This window comes from Sitophilus oryzae, unplaced genomic scaffold (assembly GCF_002938485.1).
Source record: "Sitophilus oryzae breed Bouriz unplaced genomic scaffold, Soryzae_2.0 scaffold_1586_pilon_pilon, whole genome shotgun sequence".
Taxonomy (NCBI): Eukaryota; Metazoa; Arthropoda; class Insecta; order Coleoptera; family Curculionidae; genus Sitophilus; species Sitophilus oryzae.
Genome location: NW_022146265.1, coordinates 1934262 through 1950486, shown reverse-complemented (window position 1 = coordinate 1950486; position 16225 = coordinate 1934262). Strand labels below are relative to the sequence as shown.

Here is a 16225-nt window from a genome sequence, read left to right as displayed (position 1 = left end):
TGGTACTGCATTGAAACTTAAAACACGATTTTTTCAAAAGTTGACATATTACTCAGAGTTGTCATTCTACTCAGAGTGAGCTCAGAGTGTCATTTTCTATCAAATAAAGTAGAAATATACCGAGGCTGCCATTTAAAACTCAAAAGTTGTAGTAATTTCTGGTGAAACAGGAAGTGACCAAAAACAATTGAATACTTCAGTCAATCCTAATTTATGTCATATACTAACATACCAAATATCGTTTTGTTATCTAAAAAAATAAAAAAGTTATAGGGGTGAGCCACTTTAAGATGACAAATATTTTTAAAAGATATACTGTATGATCGAATAAAAACGGCGTCAGCGATGGCTATGAAATGAAGATCGCTGTCATTTTATATGTAAATTTATATGGGAAATAGCATCGATTGTCATTTCAGAGCCATCGCTGACGCCGTTTTTATTCGATCATACAGTATTATTAATTTAAAAGTAAATTTTATGGTTTCCTAGATATTTGAGTATTAACCTTTTTTTATTTGTAAACCCTAAATGCAAAAACTCTATATTTGAGATTATATTATAAAAAAAATCATTTGAATATATTTATAGTTAACTTTCTATCCACGAGTAATATTTTTTACTTAATTTAATTACTGCTGTGGGCGGTTTCTGTTTTGATTTCAAGTCTTAAATATCCCTGGAAATATCCAAAAATCCATCTGCATGATCGTTAACAAGCTGGTAAATACCCAGTCGCATATACTTTTTATTAGTTTATTATATTTATATTAGGAACAGTGTAGGCAGTGTAAGTTTAGTATTATTAAAAAAGCGAAAACATGAAAAAAGGAGATGCAGAAAGATTCACATAAAAGTGAAATAAAAAGTTTCATATAATATTCTACCTTTTATAACTAATATAAAATGTGATTATATTAATATTTATTTCTAATATAAGTATGTATAATAGCAGTGTACAGACACACACCTCTCAGTTTCTTATTATTCCAAAAGGAATTTGTTTAACAAAACAACAAAACACTAACCAATTCTTCTAAAGATCTTCTCGGTCGCCAGACGCAACAAAAATATATATAAAATCTATTTTTTGAACTTATATTGATGGAAGGACATAATTTTCCTTATATTATCACAAAATCCTACAAAAACTTCTACGCTATATATACAGGGGGTCAAAAAATAGTGTACCTAACTTCGGTGGGTTTGGTTTGGTTGATTCTACAGATAAAAATAAAACAAAAAGTTCCTCTATGAACAAAATATGTCCTAAAATGTTTCCCGAAGAAGTAACAAACCTCGAAAGGGTAAATTAAAACAATTGTATTTTGTTTATTTCTATGGTAAATATACATACGGTTCACTAATGTTCTTAAAAATAAACAAAATATATTATATTTTATTTACCTTTTCAACGGCTGTAACTTTTTCGGCAAACATTTTAGGGCATATGTCCGTAGGAACTTTATGTTTTATTTTGATGTGTAAAATACACTATTTTTTGACACCCTATATATTAGGGTGCACCAAAAGGAAATATATTTTTTCTTTTTTTCTTCTTCGTGAAAATATCGTATAGGATGATGAAAAAAAATTCTAGTAAAGTTTGAGCTTTTAATATCAATATTAAGTAATATTAAAATCTGATATTTTATGTTTTTGAGCCATTATTTCGTGATAAAATATGACAGTTTATGTTTATGAGCCAATATTTCGTGATAAAATATAAAAAAATTGTAGAAGGTATCATATTATACCATTTGAAGTTGAACTTTAACCTTCAATAACTTTCAAACGAGTCGATTAAATGAAAATTCATATCAGATCTTTTTTGAAGACCGTTCAATTTCCTACAAGAATATGTATTGGTTTTTACAAAACGCTGATTTGTTACGAGGCAATAAAATTCCAAAGAAAAAAAAATGTTTCCCCGTGTTATTTAAATGGGAAATACAAAATCACGATGAGGCACCTCTTAATATCAATATTAGAAGCCAAACTTTACCAGATTTTTTTTTCATCGTCCTGAACGATATTTTCACGGTAACTAAAAAGAAAAAAATATATTTTTTGGTGCACTCTCCTGTATATATATTTTTTATTAAAACTAAAATACATTTGGATAACCAAAATATAACTAAAATGTTTTTTAGATAAACCAGAATGCAAGAAGTGCTCTAAAGTTCTGTTAGAATTGGAAAACATCGACGACGAAGCTGATCAACTTGGCATTGGATTTGTCAAGATCAATGATGAAAACCTTGCCGAAGAATATAACCTTGGCCCTTTACCATCTCTGGTGTACTATAGGCATCAAATTCCTATTATTTATTCAGGTAAAAGATTGGTTCGATTTTCTATGTTCATTCTATATTATTTCTTTTTTATTTTATAATTGGTTATACAGGGTCCAGCAAAAGTGCGTCGGGCATCTGTAGCTCCTAGAATAAAAAACTTGAAAATTTAGTTTAAGTGTAAACCTAAAGTATGTACGAGGATGTATTTCAGGAAAATATTTTAACTTCCATAGGGTGGCTCAAAAAGGTCTTAGTGGATCGGGATTATTTTTTTTAAATGGAACACCCTGTATATTATTGCATTTTTAGCTTCCTTTCAGATCACTTTACATAATCCTAAGATATAAGTAAATATATTTCGATAATTTCAGAGATATTAATAAATTAATAAAAAAAATATTTTTTTCAACCTTATAAAAAAATTATTACAAATACAAGAACTGTCCTAAAATCAAAAATTAGGTATTTACATTAGATGGTCTATACTTACGTTGCTATAAATATCGTAATCATAAATCATTCAAGGTGTTCAAAATTCTACGCCAAATTTTCAAAAATATAAAATAATGTTTCTTTGGTTTTTTTTCAATGAAACACCCTGTATATTATTTTTTTATTAGATGGAGAAAATGGATGGATTAAAAAATTAACATTTTTTGTATTTAAAGTATTTCAAAATTTTTAATGGTTTCGCAGATACACACAATATTATTTCATATGGCACTCTGCACGATAAAATACGAGAAAAATCATTGGGTGGCTTTGATAAAAATTTGCTATGGAAAATGGGGGCCATATGAAAAATAAAACCGCGAATATCTGCGAAACCGTTAAAAATTTTGAAATACTCTAAATACAAAAAATGTTAATTTTTTAATTCTCCATCTATTGGAAAAATAATATACAGGGTGTTCCATTTAAAAAAAAAACATGATAAAATATTCTATATTTTAGAAAGTCTTGCGTAGAATTTTGAACATCCTGTATGATTTACGATTACCATATTTATAGCAAAGTAAGTATAGGCCATCTAAAGTAAATACCTAATATAGTTTTGATTTCAAGATAGTTCTTGTATTTTTAATATTTTTTAAGAAAGGCTGAAAATATATATTTTTTATTTATTTATTAATATCTCCGAAACTATCAAAATATATTTACTCATATCTTAGGATTATGTAAAGTGATCCAAAAGGAAGCCAAAAATGCAATAATATACAGGGTGTTCCATTTAAAAAAAATCATCCCGATCCACTCACACTTTTTTGAGCCACCCTACAGAAATTTAAGTATTTTCCTGAAATACATCCTAGAGCATACTTTAGATTTGCACTTAAACAAAATTCCCAAGTTTTTTATTCTAGAAGCTACAGGCTACTACAGATGCCCAACGCATTATTGCAGAACCCTGTATATCATTTTTTTATATTTTATAATTGGTTATATGAAAAGTGTATGAATCCGGAAATGCTATAAAACCTTCAAAGCTCTTAAAAAGACATATAACAGAAAATAGACAATCAAATTTTGGCATAGCACTTTTCATTCAAATGATTTATTGTCTTCAAACATAGACTCAATCATGTGTATTATAATTTCAGGAGATCTAACGAAGGAAGAAGATGTGCTGGAATGGTTGGTGCAACATAAAAGTACAGGAGATGAAGATGATGTTATTGAAGATGTAACGTTAAAAACCCTTGGTACACTTATCAGTAGTGTTGACCATTTAGCTGTGTTGTTTTGTAAGAAAAGCGTGCTATAAAATTTATTACTTATTAATATGATTTTGATTTTAGATGATCATGAAGAGGAAGAATCGTTGCAGATATTAGACGAATTAGAAAACATTGACGACGATTGTGATAAATATGGCATCCAGTTCGTGAAAATTGACGATCCTGCAGCTGCCGATGAATATGGTAAAATAAAACAATTAAAATACAGGGTGGTCAATATTTTATCTACAGCATATTCTGCAAATAAAAATAAGTAAAAAAGTTCGTATAAATGTATCTCTTCAAATGCTTCGTTTAGGAGATACAGGGTGTAGAATTTTCATTTTTATTTCGATTTTTTTCAATAACTAGAATAATATGCTGCCGATGTTTCTCGAATACAATTTCGACCAAACTGTATAGTTCTTAATTAATTTTGGTTTTGTTTATTTATAGGACTGGATAGTTTACCCAGCGTAGTGTATTTCGAAAAAGGTATTCCAAATGTTTATGATGGCGACTTAGAAGAAGAGGAAGAACTCCTAAATTGGCTCGTGGAACAACTGGAAAAGGATGAAATTGAAGATGTGACCGATGAGATGCTTGATAAACTCATAGCTGAATCAAAATTCTTAGCTGTTTTATTTTGTAATATTACTTAAACATTTGTTCTTCCAAACGTATAAAACTGATTTCTCTTACAGATGACGACAAAGATAGAAAATCACAAAAAGTTTTAAACGAACTCGAAAATATCGACGACGAATGCGACAAATTGGGCATCGTTTTTGTTAAAATCGATAACGCCGATGAAGCCAAAGAATACGGTATTAAATACACATAAATAGAGGGTGGTGACAATTGCGATGTTCAACATGGGCAACTCAGAAACTACGCAAGTTACCAATTCGATTAAATGAGACAAAATTTGCGTTAAAAACAGCTACTAAATTGAAGGATTTGAAGGATATGTTTTAAAAGTGTGGTTTGAAATGTTGAAAAAGTAATAAATTAAAAATTAATGAATAACTTGATTCACTTTCACAAAATTTGTATTAAAATGGCCGTCTGTCCGACTGAGGACTCCATTCGGGGACCTCTATCCACGTGCCGAGTTTGGTTCCAATCGACCCATAATTAAAAAAATCCTGATGATTTCATCCATCTAGAGGCATCGGTTCGAAACGTCGAGGGCGTCATCCTGTAGCCCGTCCCCAATTATGCCGAAATCGACCCACATTGTTCTTCAATATCAAATTCTTAGTCCCACCCTGATGAAGATGTAAACGCAACGTCGTATCCAACTTTGCAGGGTGGGACCGTGTGCAACGTCGCTCACATAGCCTACCCAGCAAATTTGGTCGCGATCGGACGACATCAAATTTGGACGTTTTTTACGTCAAAACTAACTGTCACAGTGACACGTGTCGTACACGGTTAAGTTGGCCTTGGTCCAATCTATCGACATACCAAATTTCATTTAAATCGGACAATTTTTTCTAAGCCGTAGGCTATCCTTACAACTTTTCCTCTCGTACGATGTGTGTCGTGTCGCGACCTTGAATTTTCACTCCCAACACGCGTAAAGAAGTTTTCACTTCAAAAGTTGAATTGATGAAAATTTTGTACTTGGTTACTTATTCTTGTATACCGACGTGTTGTTGTGCGAAATTTAAAAGGCTTAAAAATTTTCTGAAAACGGCATTTATTTGACCGAATGCAAAAATATAGAACTATCAATGTTGCAATACATACAATAGTTCTGAAAATATTCTAATTTTTTTACATAAATTTGAAACAAATCAAGTTATCGGAATTTTCTTCACAGACGTTTGCAACGCTTCTAATAATGCAACTTTTGTCTCATTTAACCGAATAGAGGTGGCAATTCTAGTTCCTTGGGTGGAACTAATTCCTTAGTTCCAGTTCCTCGGAGGAATAGTTCCTTGAACTAGGTTTTTAGTTCACAATAGTTCCCGACTAACATTGACATCCCCGTTGCTTGCTAATGGGTTTCGTTGTCAGTCAGAACTATTCACAGTATGATCTGTATAATTTTTATAATGTACGAAATATAACGAGATGTGTAATTTGTATGTTAAAAAAAAAGGAGAAAATATAAGTAAGTTTTATTTCAGATAAAAAAAATCAAAAAGAAACTCAAATCAGAGTTTAAAAACTATATCACAAATCAATTGGAGCAAATAAAACGAAAACTTTACGAAAAATTGCATTTTTCCTCAGTTCAAGCTTTTTGTTTTTGTCTAAAAATTTAGAATACCTACTTTGTTTTATAAGATATTTCTTAATTTTAGGGACCTAAAGTGAAACATTCCCATAAAATATTCAAAGAACAAACTAGGAATCAAAAACAGTATCCACGACAATTTTCTGTGGTAATTACGCCGGCTATCGTCGTCGCCTTGTATTATCGACTGAATAAATTCTCGTGAACTAGTCTTTTAATTAGTTCCTCTCAGTCCTTTCGGTCCGGGACAGATAACATACGGCTGGCACTTTCCACTCCCGCCTAGCATCGGGCTATGATCGCGCTGGCCAATCCGTACGTAAACTAGTCTTTTATTTAATTCTTCTAGTTCCTCTAGGTCCGGATCAGAAAACATACGGCTGGCACTCCCAACTCCTGCCTAGCATCGGGCTAGGATCGCGCTGGCCGATCCGTCACCGTCGCATATTACTATATATCGGTCACAGTCTCGATTCCTAAATAGATCCTGAGGAACTAGTTCTTTTAGAAACCGGAAACAAGTTCCTTTCGTTCCGGGGTCGGAATAGTTCATTGGAACTAGTTCGTTCACGAACTACACACCTCTATAACCGAATTCGTATCTCTCGTAATTTTGAGATGCCAATGTTGAGCATCGAAATTGCCATTTCTCTGTATGTCCAGTCGTAAACACAACTGACAATTACTCAAATTAATTTTTAGGAATTGAGAAAATTCCATCATTAGTATATTTCGAAACTGGTATCCCCACCTTATACGAAGGCAACTTGGAAGATGAAGATAAAGTATTGAAATGGTTCGAACATCAGTTGAAGAATGACGAAATTGAAGACGTTACAGATGAGATGCTCGATATTCTTTTGCAGAAGAAGCAGTTCGTAGCCGTACTCTTTTGTATGTACGATAGAAATATACCTTAGCGAACCCCTAAGCGTTATTTTCATACTTTCAGATGATAAAGACCAAAAGAAATCCCAAAAAGTATTAGCTGAACTAGAAAATATCGATGACGAATGTGATCAAAACAACATCGTCTTTGTAAAAATTGATAATGATGACGAAGCTAAAGAGTATGGTATTGATGTTATACCTAGTTTGGTGTTTTTCGAAAAAAAAATTCCACATCTGTATGAAGGTACCGACGACGAAATATTAAATGGCGTAAAATAATAAAGTAATAATAAAATTATTTTGTAGGAGATTTAACAAAAGAAGAAGAATTATTAGGATGGTTGATTCACCAGAAAAAGCACAGTGAAATTCCGGATATTACGGATGAAATGATGGATCTGCTAATTGAGTCTCAAAAGTACTTAGCTGTTTTATTTTGTAAGTATTAATACAAATATTAAAAGTATTAAATGTGGTAATGGTAAGAATTAGAACTCTTCGTACATATGATTAATTGGCATACACATATTTAATTTTGAATCAATAATTTTATATTTTAAGAGATAAAAAAATACACTTTATCCTAAACATCAGAAATATAAATATACGATAAATTTTTTTCCTAAAAACATAAAAGGAATCGCATCCTATTTTTGTCGGCTACTTAAAACCCTGTATAAAGAACAATAAGCTTAAAATTAGATATTTAATAATATACCAGGTGCGTCTCACCCTTATAACATTTTTATTAGCCAACCATACCAACAGGTATGGTAGATCTAGCTATTAAGATCGGCAAAAAAAAGTTTTTTTAATTTCACTCAAAATGGGTCACTCAAATTTGGGTCATAAATAACCTAAATACAAAATATTTTCATGGTGTCTGTCTGTCTGTCTGTCCCTCTATCTCTAACACGATAACTCAAAAACCACTAAACCGATTTTAACCAAATTTGGCACAAAAATACTGTGGCACCCGGGAATCTGGCCATTAGTTTTTGGCGTGGGTGGGGGGTTGGTAAGGGGGGAATAATAATAGTAAGTGGAATGCTGGCTGAAAACTATCTTTCTCGCGCTTATAGATACTTATAAGACTTTCTTATCGCGCTCATTTAAAATCTTTATTCGCGTTAGACAAGTATTAAATCCCATTGAATTCGTCTGGCAATTAACACATATTTTTTAATATCTTCTAATAAACACGCTGTAAAAATTTTAGAATGCCTGAATAGTATGTTTTCCAGGTATAATAATTAAACATATTTGGAATGGTCGGGTTACACTTTAAACCCTAAAAAAAGTCTGGCATACTTATTTCTAGGTTAAATAGATGCTAAAATTTAAGAATAAACAAATTTCAAATTGCCTAAAGAATGTTTTTTGGATTTATTTTTTTTGCAAATGTTATGGGTTGCGCAGTAGCGAAATACCCCCAACCCCCCAGCCAGACTTAGGATTCTGAGTTCACCAGTTAATAAACTATACATTTTTAGTTATTCTAGCTTGCCTAAAATATGTTCTCTAAATATGTCGTCAGCTATTAGGCTATCATTTCCGATGGACCAGGAAATGACGAAAAAACTGAATATTTATCTACTTATCAATAAATTTACTAACATACCAAATATCGTTATTTTTTTATCTGAATAAAAAAGTTATAGGGGTGAGCCACTTTTAAGACGCACCCGGTATAGGAAAAATAATAAATTGTGAGACCTATATTGCTATCAGTACATTGTTGACATATTGCTCTTTTCACTAATAAGCTAAATATTTAGATGACAAAGACGATAAGCAGGACATCAGGGTTCTGAATGAGTTAGAAAACATCGACGATGATCTAGAAAGGGAAGGCATCGTTATTGTACGAATAGATAACGACGCTGAAGCCAAGGAATTTGGTATTGACCACTTACCTACCCTAATTTATTTTGAAGATAAAATACCTTCACTTTACGAAGGAGATTTGATGAATGAAGAAGAGGTAGGTATTCTGAATACTATAAAAGTGATAACTATAATACTTTCTTTTAAATTATTTATTTAAGGTACTAGCATGGTTAATCGAACAAAAGAATTCGGCGACAATTGAAGAGGTTACAGATGAAATTTTGGAAGACTTAATAAACGAACACGAATATGTAGTGGTTTACTTTACAGGAAACTGTGATGAAGGTAAAATAAATTTAACATAATGAATCTCATGCGTAAAATATATTCACCTGCACGAAAAACGAGCACCTTAAAATTTTCATGTATTTTAAAGTTTTATATTTTGTGTTCTACCTGACCGATTTTGATGATCTTTTAAGCAATTTGTAGCTAAATTATTTGACTTTTTAGTGTCTCTTTGTAAATTAAAAACGAAAGTTGCCATCTGTCAATTATACGAGGGAAAACAAAATGTTGATATTTTAGTGAAAATTTGAAACATCCTGTGGAGTACGTTAACAAAGCAAGGAATTTAAAAATAATTTTATCATCTAGGTATATCTTTTCTCGATAGTTTGTTTTTTGATTCATCTCAATAGCTTAATTTTTTTTAGAGATATTCGCTTTTGAAGGAGACATTTTTTCGTATTCGTTACATTAAAACCATCCATTTGCTTTTGGTCCTAGTCAATAGACCAATAGAGTAGTGTTTATGATTTATGTAATGTCACTATCATGAAAAATCATATTATTATTCTCTGTTGGGAAGTTACTCTAGCAGATATGGTTTAAAGTCCAAAAATTTGATCTCTACCATGATCAATTAAAGGTTATCGATTATAAACAATAGCCGTATTAGCTGCATTAGAACATATTAAGGCTGGCAAAGCTCCGGGATTTGACGGCATCCACTCGGAATTCCTTCTGAATTGTGGTGAATTTACAAAGCGATGGTTGATGCACTTTTTCACCGACATAATTAAAACAGGCACTGTTCCACAGTCCCTAAAAAGAGCTAAAATCATTGCCATTCTAAAGCCTGGTCAGCCTAACGACAAGCCACAAAGTTATCGCCCACCAGGCTTTGACATACCACGTAAGACATGGTCTACGTTGAACCGTATAAGGACAAATCATGGGAGGTGTGCCGATTCTATGTTTAAATGGGGAAAGTCAGCTTCCCCAGAATGCGACTGCAATACCGGCAGACAAACTCTCCGGCACATAGTAGAAGCATGCCCATTAAGATCCTATTCCGGTCCCTTTGATGATTTCCTGGAAGCTACAGACAGTGCAGTCGAATACATCCGTAATTTGGATGTTTGTTTGTAATACCTGTTATATGTATAGTTGTTTGTACATTTTTGACTCTGTCAGACTATTATTATTTTTTCCACACTTACTTATTTCCTGCTCTTTACTTGTACAGTGATTGTGATTCCATGTTTTGTTGTGATGTTTAGCCATACGATAGATAGATAGAATAGCCGATACTTCAGAACTTAAAACCATCTCTACTGGAGTAAACGTCAATAAACAATTATGACAATAATATGACTTTTCAATGACAGTGACGATGAGGAGCCAAAATCAATGCTAAAATTGCTGAAAATCGTTACTGTGTTATTTAAAAGCGAATATCTCCAACAAAAATAAAGCTATTGAGATGAATCAAAAAACAAACTATCGAGAAAAGACGTACCTAGATGATAAAATGGTTTTTAAATTCCTTGCTTTGTTAACATATTCCACAGGGTGTTTCAAACTTTCATCAAAATATCAACATTTTGTTTCCCCGTATAATTGACAGATGGAAACTTTTCATTTCATAATTCAAATTTTCATTTTTAATTTAGAAAGAGATACTAAAAAGTCAGCTTTAGCTACTAGAACCAAAGAATACTAGAACTACTACTCTAATTAGAACTTTAGCTACAAATTTCTTAAAAAATCATCAAAATCGGCCCACTAGAACAAAATATATTAAACTTTAAAATACATGAAAATTTTAAGCTGCCCGTTTTTTGTACCGGTGAGTGTATATTAACATATTAACTAATTTAAAACAAATTAAGGTGACAAATGTGATGACATCCTCAACCAGCTTGAAAACATCGACGATGAGCTAGATGAAACTGGTATAATCTTCGTTACAACGGAAGATTTGGTACTGGCTAAAAAACATAATATTAAAACCTTCCCAAAACTGGTTTTCTTTAGAAATAAAGAACCCTTAGTTTATCAGGTATAAACAAAATAGGCATGAAATATTTATTCATCAGTATAATAATATTTAATCTAGGGAGATATTGAAGATGAAGACGAAGTTCTTGCATGGTTGACCGATGAAGATACTTTAGAAATTCCCGATCGAATTGAGGAAGTCAACATTAAAATGCTTGATAAAATCCTGGCTGAGAACGAATATGTTGTTGTCTATTTTTGTGAGGCATAGTAAAGTTTTATTATTTAAGTAAGTTAATTACATTTTTATTTCAGACAAAGAAGGAGATAAAAGATCGCAAAAGATTCTTCAAGAATTAGAAAATATCGATGACGATTGTGAAGATAAAGATATTGATTTCGTAAAGATTTCTGATGAAGGGATTGCCAAAGAGTACGATTTGCCCAGTTTACCATCTGTCGTATTTTACAGGTAAAAAAATAACTATCATTATCATCATCATCATTTTCAGCTTATTCAACCATTTCCAATTATGGTGTAGCCTCCCTCACATATTTAGATACTCTCTTTGTTCTTCTTGCCAGGTGTCCTGTCCATTGCCATTTGAGGGATTTGACTCTGTTGATGACATCTATTACCTGGATGTTTTGTCGTATCCACTCATCTATTCTTTTACGATCTTTCTTCGTTAATCCCAGCATATTTCGTTCCATTGAGCGTTGTGCGACCTGCAGTTTTCTTATGATGTCCGTTTTAAGTGTCAATGTTTCGCATTCATATGTCATGACTGGTAGTACACCATCATCATCAACCAGCTTGAAGTGTCCACTGCTGGACGTAGGCCTCCCTCAAATCTTTTCACTCTTCTGGGTCCTGTGCCACTTGGATCCAGTTTCTCCTAAATCCAGTTTCCCCTAAGTCATCTGACCATCTTGTCGGAGGTCTGCCTCTTTTTCTGAGAGCATCCTGTCTTAGCCGCCATTCTAGTATTAGCTTGGTCCATCTATTGTCCGTTCTTCTGGCAATATGCCCAGCCCAGTTCCGTTTGAGTTTTTTAAGAGATATATAGCATCTGTTATTCGTGTACGCTTTTTTATAACTGTATTGGGTATCTTGTCTCTTAGAGATACACCAAGCATTGCTCTTTCCATAGCTCGTTGTAACGGATTTTTTCTATGGACTTTTTCGTCAGTGTAAGTGTCTCTGCACTATATGTAAGTACATACTGGCATAACGCACTGATTGAACACCTTCCTCTTTAAGCATATTGGTAGATCTGATTTTAACACATATCTTAGTTTGCCGAATGCTGCTCATGTTAGTCCTATTCTTCTTTGTATCTCGTGTGTCTGGTTATCGCGACCAATTATTATAGACCAGATATTTATATGTATATACTTGTTCTATATTTGCTCCGTCCACCGAGACATTTCCACTAATAACAAGATTGGTCATTAGTTTTGTTTTTGAATAATTTATGCGTAGTCCTATTTGATCTGACGCCCGTTTAACTGTTTCTAGCATATTTTGTGCTTCGTGTATTTTGTCTGTAATCAGCACTAAGTCATCAGCAAAACGCAGGTTATTGAGCATTTCCCCGTTAAGATTAATGCCCATTTCCTCCCTGGTAGTACACATAGGTGGAATGTTTTCTGTTTTAGATAGAGTGGCATTCTAGATTTGATTATGATTGAGTTTATTTCATAAGTACTCCATGCTAATTTAATTCTTCTGTTGATTTCTAGTAGTAGAGACCCCGAGCTGTATATTTTGTCCCTGAGTATAGTTGTCCTAAATATATATATTCTTCTACTATTTCCAGTGTTGTGTTATTTGTTAGACTGTCTTTTCTTTCCACTAGTTCGTTTTACATTACTTTAGTTTTTGCTAAATTCATTTTGAGATCCACTTTATTGCTAGCTGTATTTAGTTTATTAATTTGTGCTTGTAGAGTTCTTCAGGACTATTGGCTATTTTATCTGCTATATGTAGTGATATTATTAACTTTATTGTCCTGAACGTTAACTCTATTTACGGTAATTAGCGATTAAAATATTGCATATTTAAACCTTTGTTGTTCAATTTGGTATTGAAGATGATCTTTAAAGTTGCTATAATGAACTTTGCAGAACTTGGGAGTCTTTACCTGACTCCTTTACTTACACGGGATTCTAATGATCCGTTCTATATATTTTTGTACCTTTCCTCTATACTGACTAGAGCTTACATACTGTCAATACCTTGGTCGGTTAAGAGCTTGTTCAATTGTTGCTCAGGGGTATATCATAACAAATGTCTTTGTGGAATCTACGAAGGCTATATACAATATTTTCTATATGAATAAACAAAGTAATACTTCTTTAACTTGGATATTCCAGAAACCGATTTAGAGACATCTACAGCGGAGATATAATGAACGAAGACGCCATTCTACAATGGGTATTAAATTTAAAAGAATCCGCTCCTGAGGTTATCGAAAACGTAGACAGAAAAACTTTACAGGTACAAAAACAGAATTTTAGACCGATCAATATAATATTATTTCCATTTCAAGGTACTCATCAATGACATCGAACATCTAGCTGTTCTCTTCTATGCTGATAATTGTCCTGAATGCGACGAAGTGTTGGAAGAACTAGAAACTATTGATGATGATACTGATAGACATGGTAAGTTTTTCTATTTATATTTTGAATGATATTAGTAGTATGGCTATAGGGATACCACGACACATATCACAGTTTATTTCTTGCCTTATTCATAAAAGGTTTCACAGATACATGGGCATGTTTAACCTCAGTCTAATAAATGGTCTAACTTTACTGTACAAACAAATCGAAGGAACAAAAGATATAGAAACCAGATATAAACCAGAAAAATGCTAGGTTGCTACTTATTTATTAAGAAAGTTTATTAAAGATCGTATATGATTGTTTACATTTAAATACAAATTTTAATTTATTTTGCTACATATTTTATGTTTAAAGATATATCATCATCATCATTTTCAGCTTATTCGACCATTTTCAATCATGAACTTTAGCCTCCCTCATATTGTTGTCTATTGTTGATTTTGTAGGCCCAAGCTATCCCTGCTGATTTCCTAATATCATGGTCCCATCTCAGGTTCGGTCTTCTTCTAGGTCTCTTAATTCCTCGTGGGTAACATGCTGTAATTTTTCTTTCTTTCCAGGTGTCCTGCCCATTGCCATTTGAGGGATTTGACTCTGTGGATGACATCTATTTCTTGGTTCTTTTGTAGTATCCACTCTATTCTTTTACGGTCTCTCTTGGTTATTGCCAGTATATTTTGTTCGAGTGAGCGTTGCGTGACCTGCAGTTTCCTTGTGATGTCCATTTCAAGTGTCCAGGTGTCGCATGCATAGGTCAAGACTGGTAGTACACATTGGTCGAATATTTTCTTCTTTAGATAGAGTGGCATTCTAGATTTGAATATGACTGAGTTTCTTCCATAAGTACTCCGCGCTAACTTAATTCTTCTGTTGATTTCTAATAGTAGAGATCCCGAGCTGTGTATTAGTTGTCCCAAATCTATATATTCTTCTACTATTTCCAGTGTTGTGTTGTAATATTACTGAGAATGTCTTTTCTTTCCACTAGTTCGTTGTACATAACTTTTCCTAAATTCATTTTGAGACCCACTTTATTGCTGACTTTATTTATATAGTTTATTAGTTTGTGCTTGTAGTTCTTCAGGACTATTGGCAATTAGTTAGAGCAGTTGACGGAAGATTTCTTCTAGTCTATATATAGATTATTATTTACTAGTATCGATCTAATGAGCCGAGTGAATAAAAACTAAGCTTTTGCTTTTACTATTAAGTAAAAGCTTTAGCTTGTACTAGGTAGATTTAGCTTTTGCTAATAGCATTTGCTGAAATTGAAGTGAATAACCTTTTGCTTCTACTTACTAGTAAAAGCTAGATATTTTAAGTATTTACTTAAAAATCTTATTTGGTAAATCATTTAAAAAAACATGTTTTTATACTTATATTAATATTTTTATGACTTGAATGGTTCTTTTTATGACTTGAAACAGGGAATCGACGTTTTAGTTGTCCGAAACAGCGTTCTATAATAACGCGCTCTCTTTTATGTAAATTATTATACGCTATTTCTTGAGGTGTGGTGGGGTTTCTATACGGTGTTAATAGCCATGGTGTTATGCCGTACCCTTCATCGCCTAAAATAAGTCCATAGTTCTATTGACGTCCTTTGCATCATACCAAAAATATTAGATCTTCTTCAAATACGACTGTCGTGCACCGAGCCAGGCCATTGAGCATCTACGAATGTAAACATTTCTTTTCCGTTACAAGTTTTTTGGACATTTATACTACACCAGCCTTTTGTATTAATATACTCGTCACCATGTAGAGATGGCTTTATTATTGGTACATGAGTGCAATCAATTGCACCAAAAGCACAGGAAAATCTATACAACTCTGCCCATTCGTTAATTGCCTGGTCAGTCGTGTTTTCTGTAGGAAATTTAATCCAAATTCCTGCCTTTTCAACTATTCTTGGTAAAACGTGAGACATCGTTTTACATATTGTTGTTTTATGAACTCCTTCTTCTTTTCCGATCCCTATTTGAAATCTAGGATCACTTAAAAATCGCAAAAATACTTGCATTTGTTTTTTTGGACTCAATGCACCACCTCAAGTTTCTACTTTTGGCTCCAAAAAATGGTTAGCTATCCATTCAACATTTGCTTCACTAAATCTATACAAACCGTGGTATTCTTCGGCACGACTTTCTTTTCTTTCAGAATAAAATTTTTCCTTATGATAGATTCCTTAGATCTTATATTCATAAAAGCAGCCATTTCTGCCAAACTGTTTAACAATACTAAATTTCTAAGCCAGGGTTTAACAACCTTGCAAAAATGTAAGCTTTTCCTTAATATTCTTAGTAATTGCTTACTTTTAT

General features: G+C 32.7%; 1 protein-coding gene across 6 annotated transcripts in view; it reads left to right on the top strand.

Annotated features, from left to right (window-relative positions):
- Positions 1–16225, top strand: part of LOC115879799 — an 87519-nt gene that overhangs the window by 30633 nt on the left and 40661 nt on the right. For all 6 annotated transcript variants that reach the window (XM_030896796.1, XM_030896791.1, XM_030896793.1 and 3 more), the window contains 15 exons: positions 2154–2336; positions 3899–4042; positions 4097–4219; positions 4472–4663; positions 4720–4842; positions 6966–7157; positions 7216–7398; positions 7461–7592; positions 8933–9138; positions 9203–9329; positions 11162–11331; positions 11389–11530; positions 11586–11742; positions 13650–13773; positions 13826–13940. In XM_030896796.1, coding sequence (XP_030752656.1) covers positions 2154–2336; positions 3899–4042; positions 4097–4219; positions 4472–4663; positions 4720–4842; positions 6966–7157; positions 7216–7398; positions 7461–7592; positions 8933–9138; positions 9203–9329; positions 11162–11331; positions 11389–11530; positions 11586–11742; positions 13650–13773; positions 13826–13940 — 2313 coding nt within the window. The remainder of the gene's footprint in view (positions 1–2153; positions 2337–3898; positions 4043–4096; positions 4220–4471; positions 4664–4719; positions 4843–6965; positions 7158–7215; positions 7399–7460; positions 7593–8932; positions 9139–9202; positions 9330–11161; positions 11332–11388; positions 11531–11585; positions 11743–13649; positions 13774–13825; positions 13941–16225) is intronic.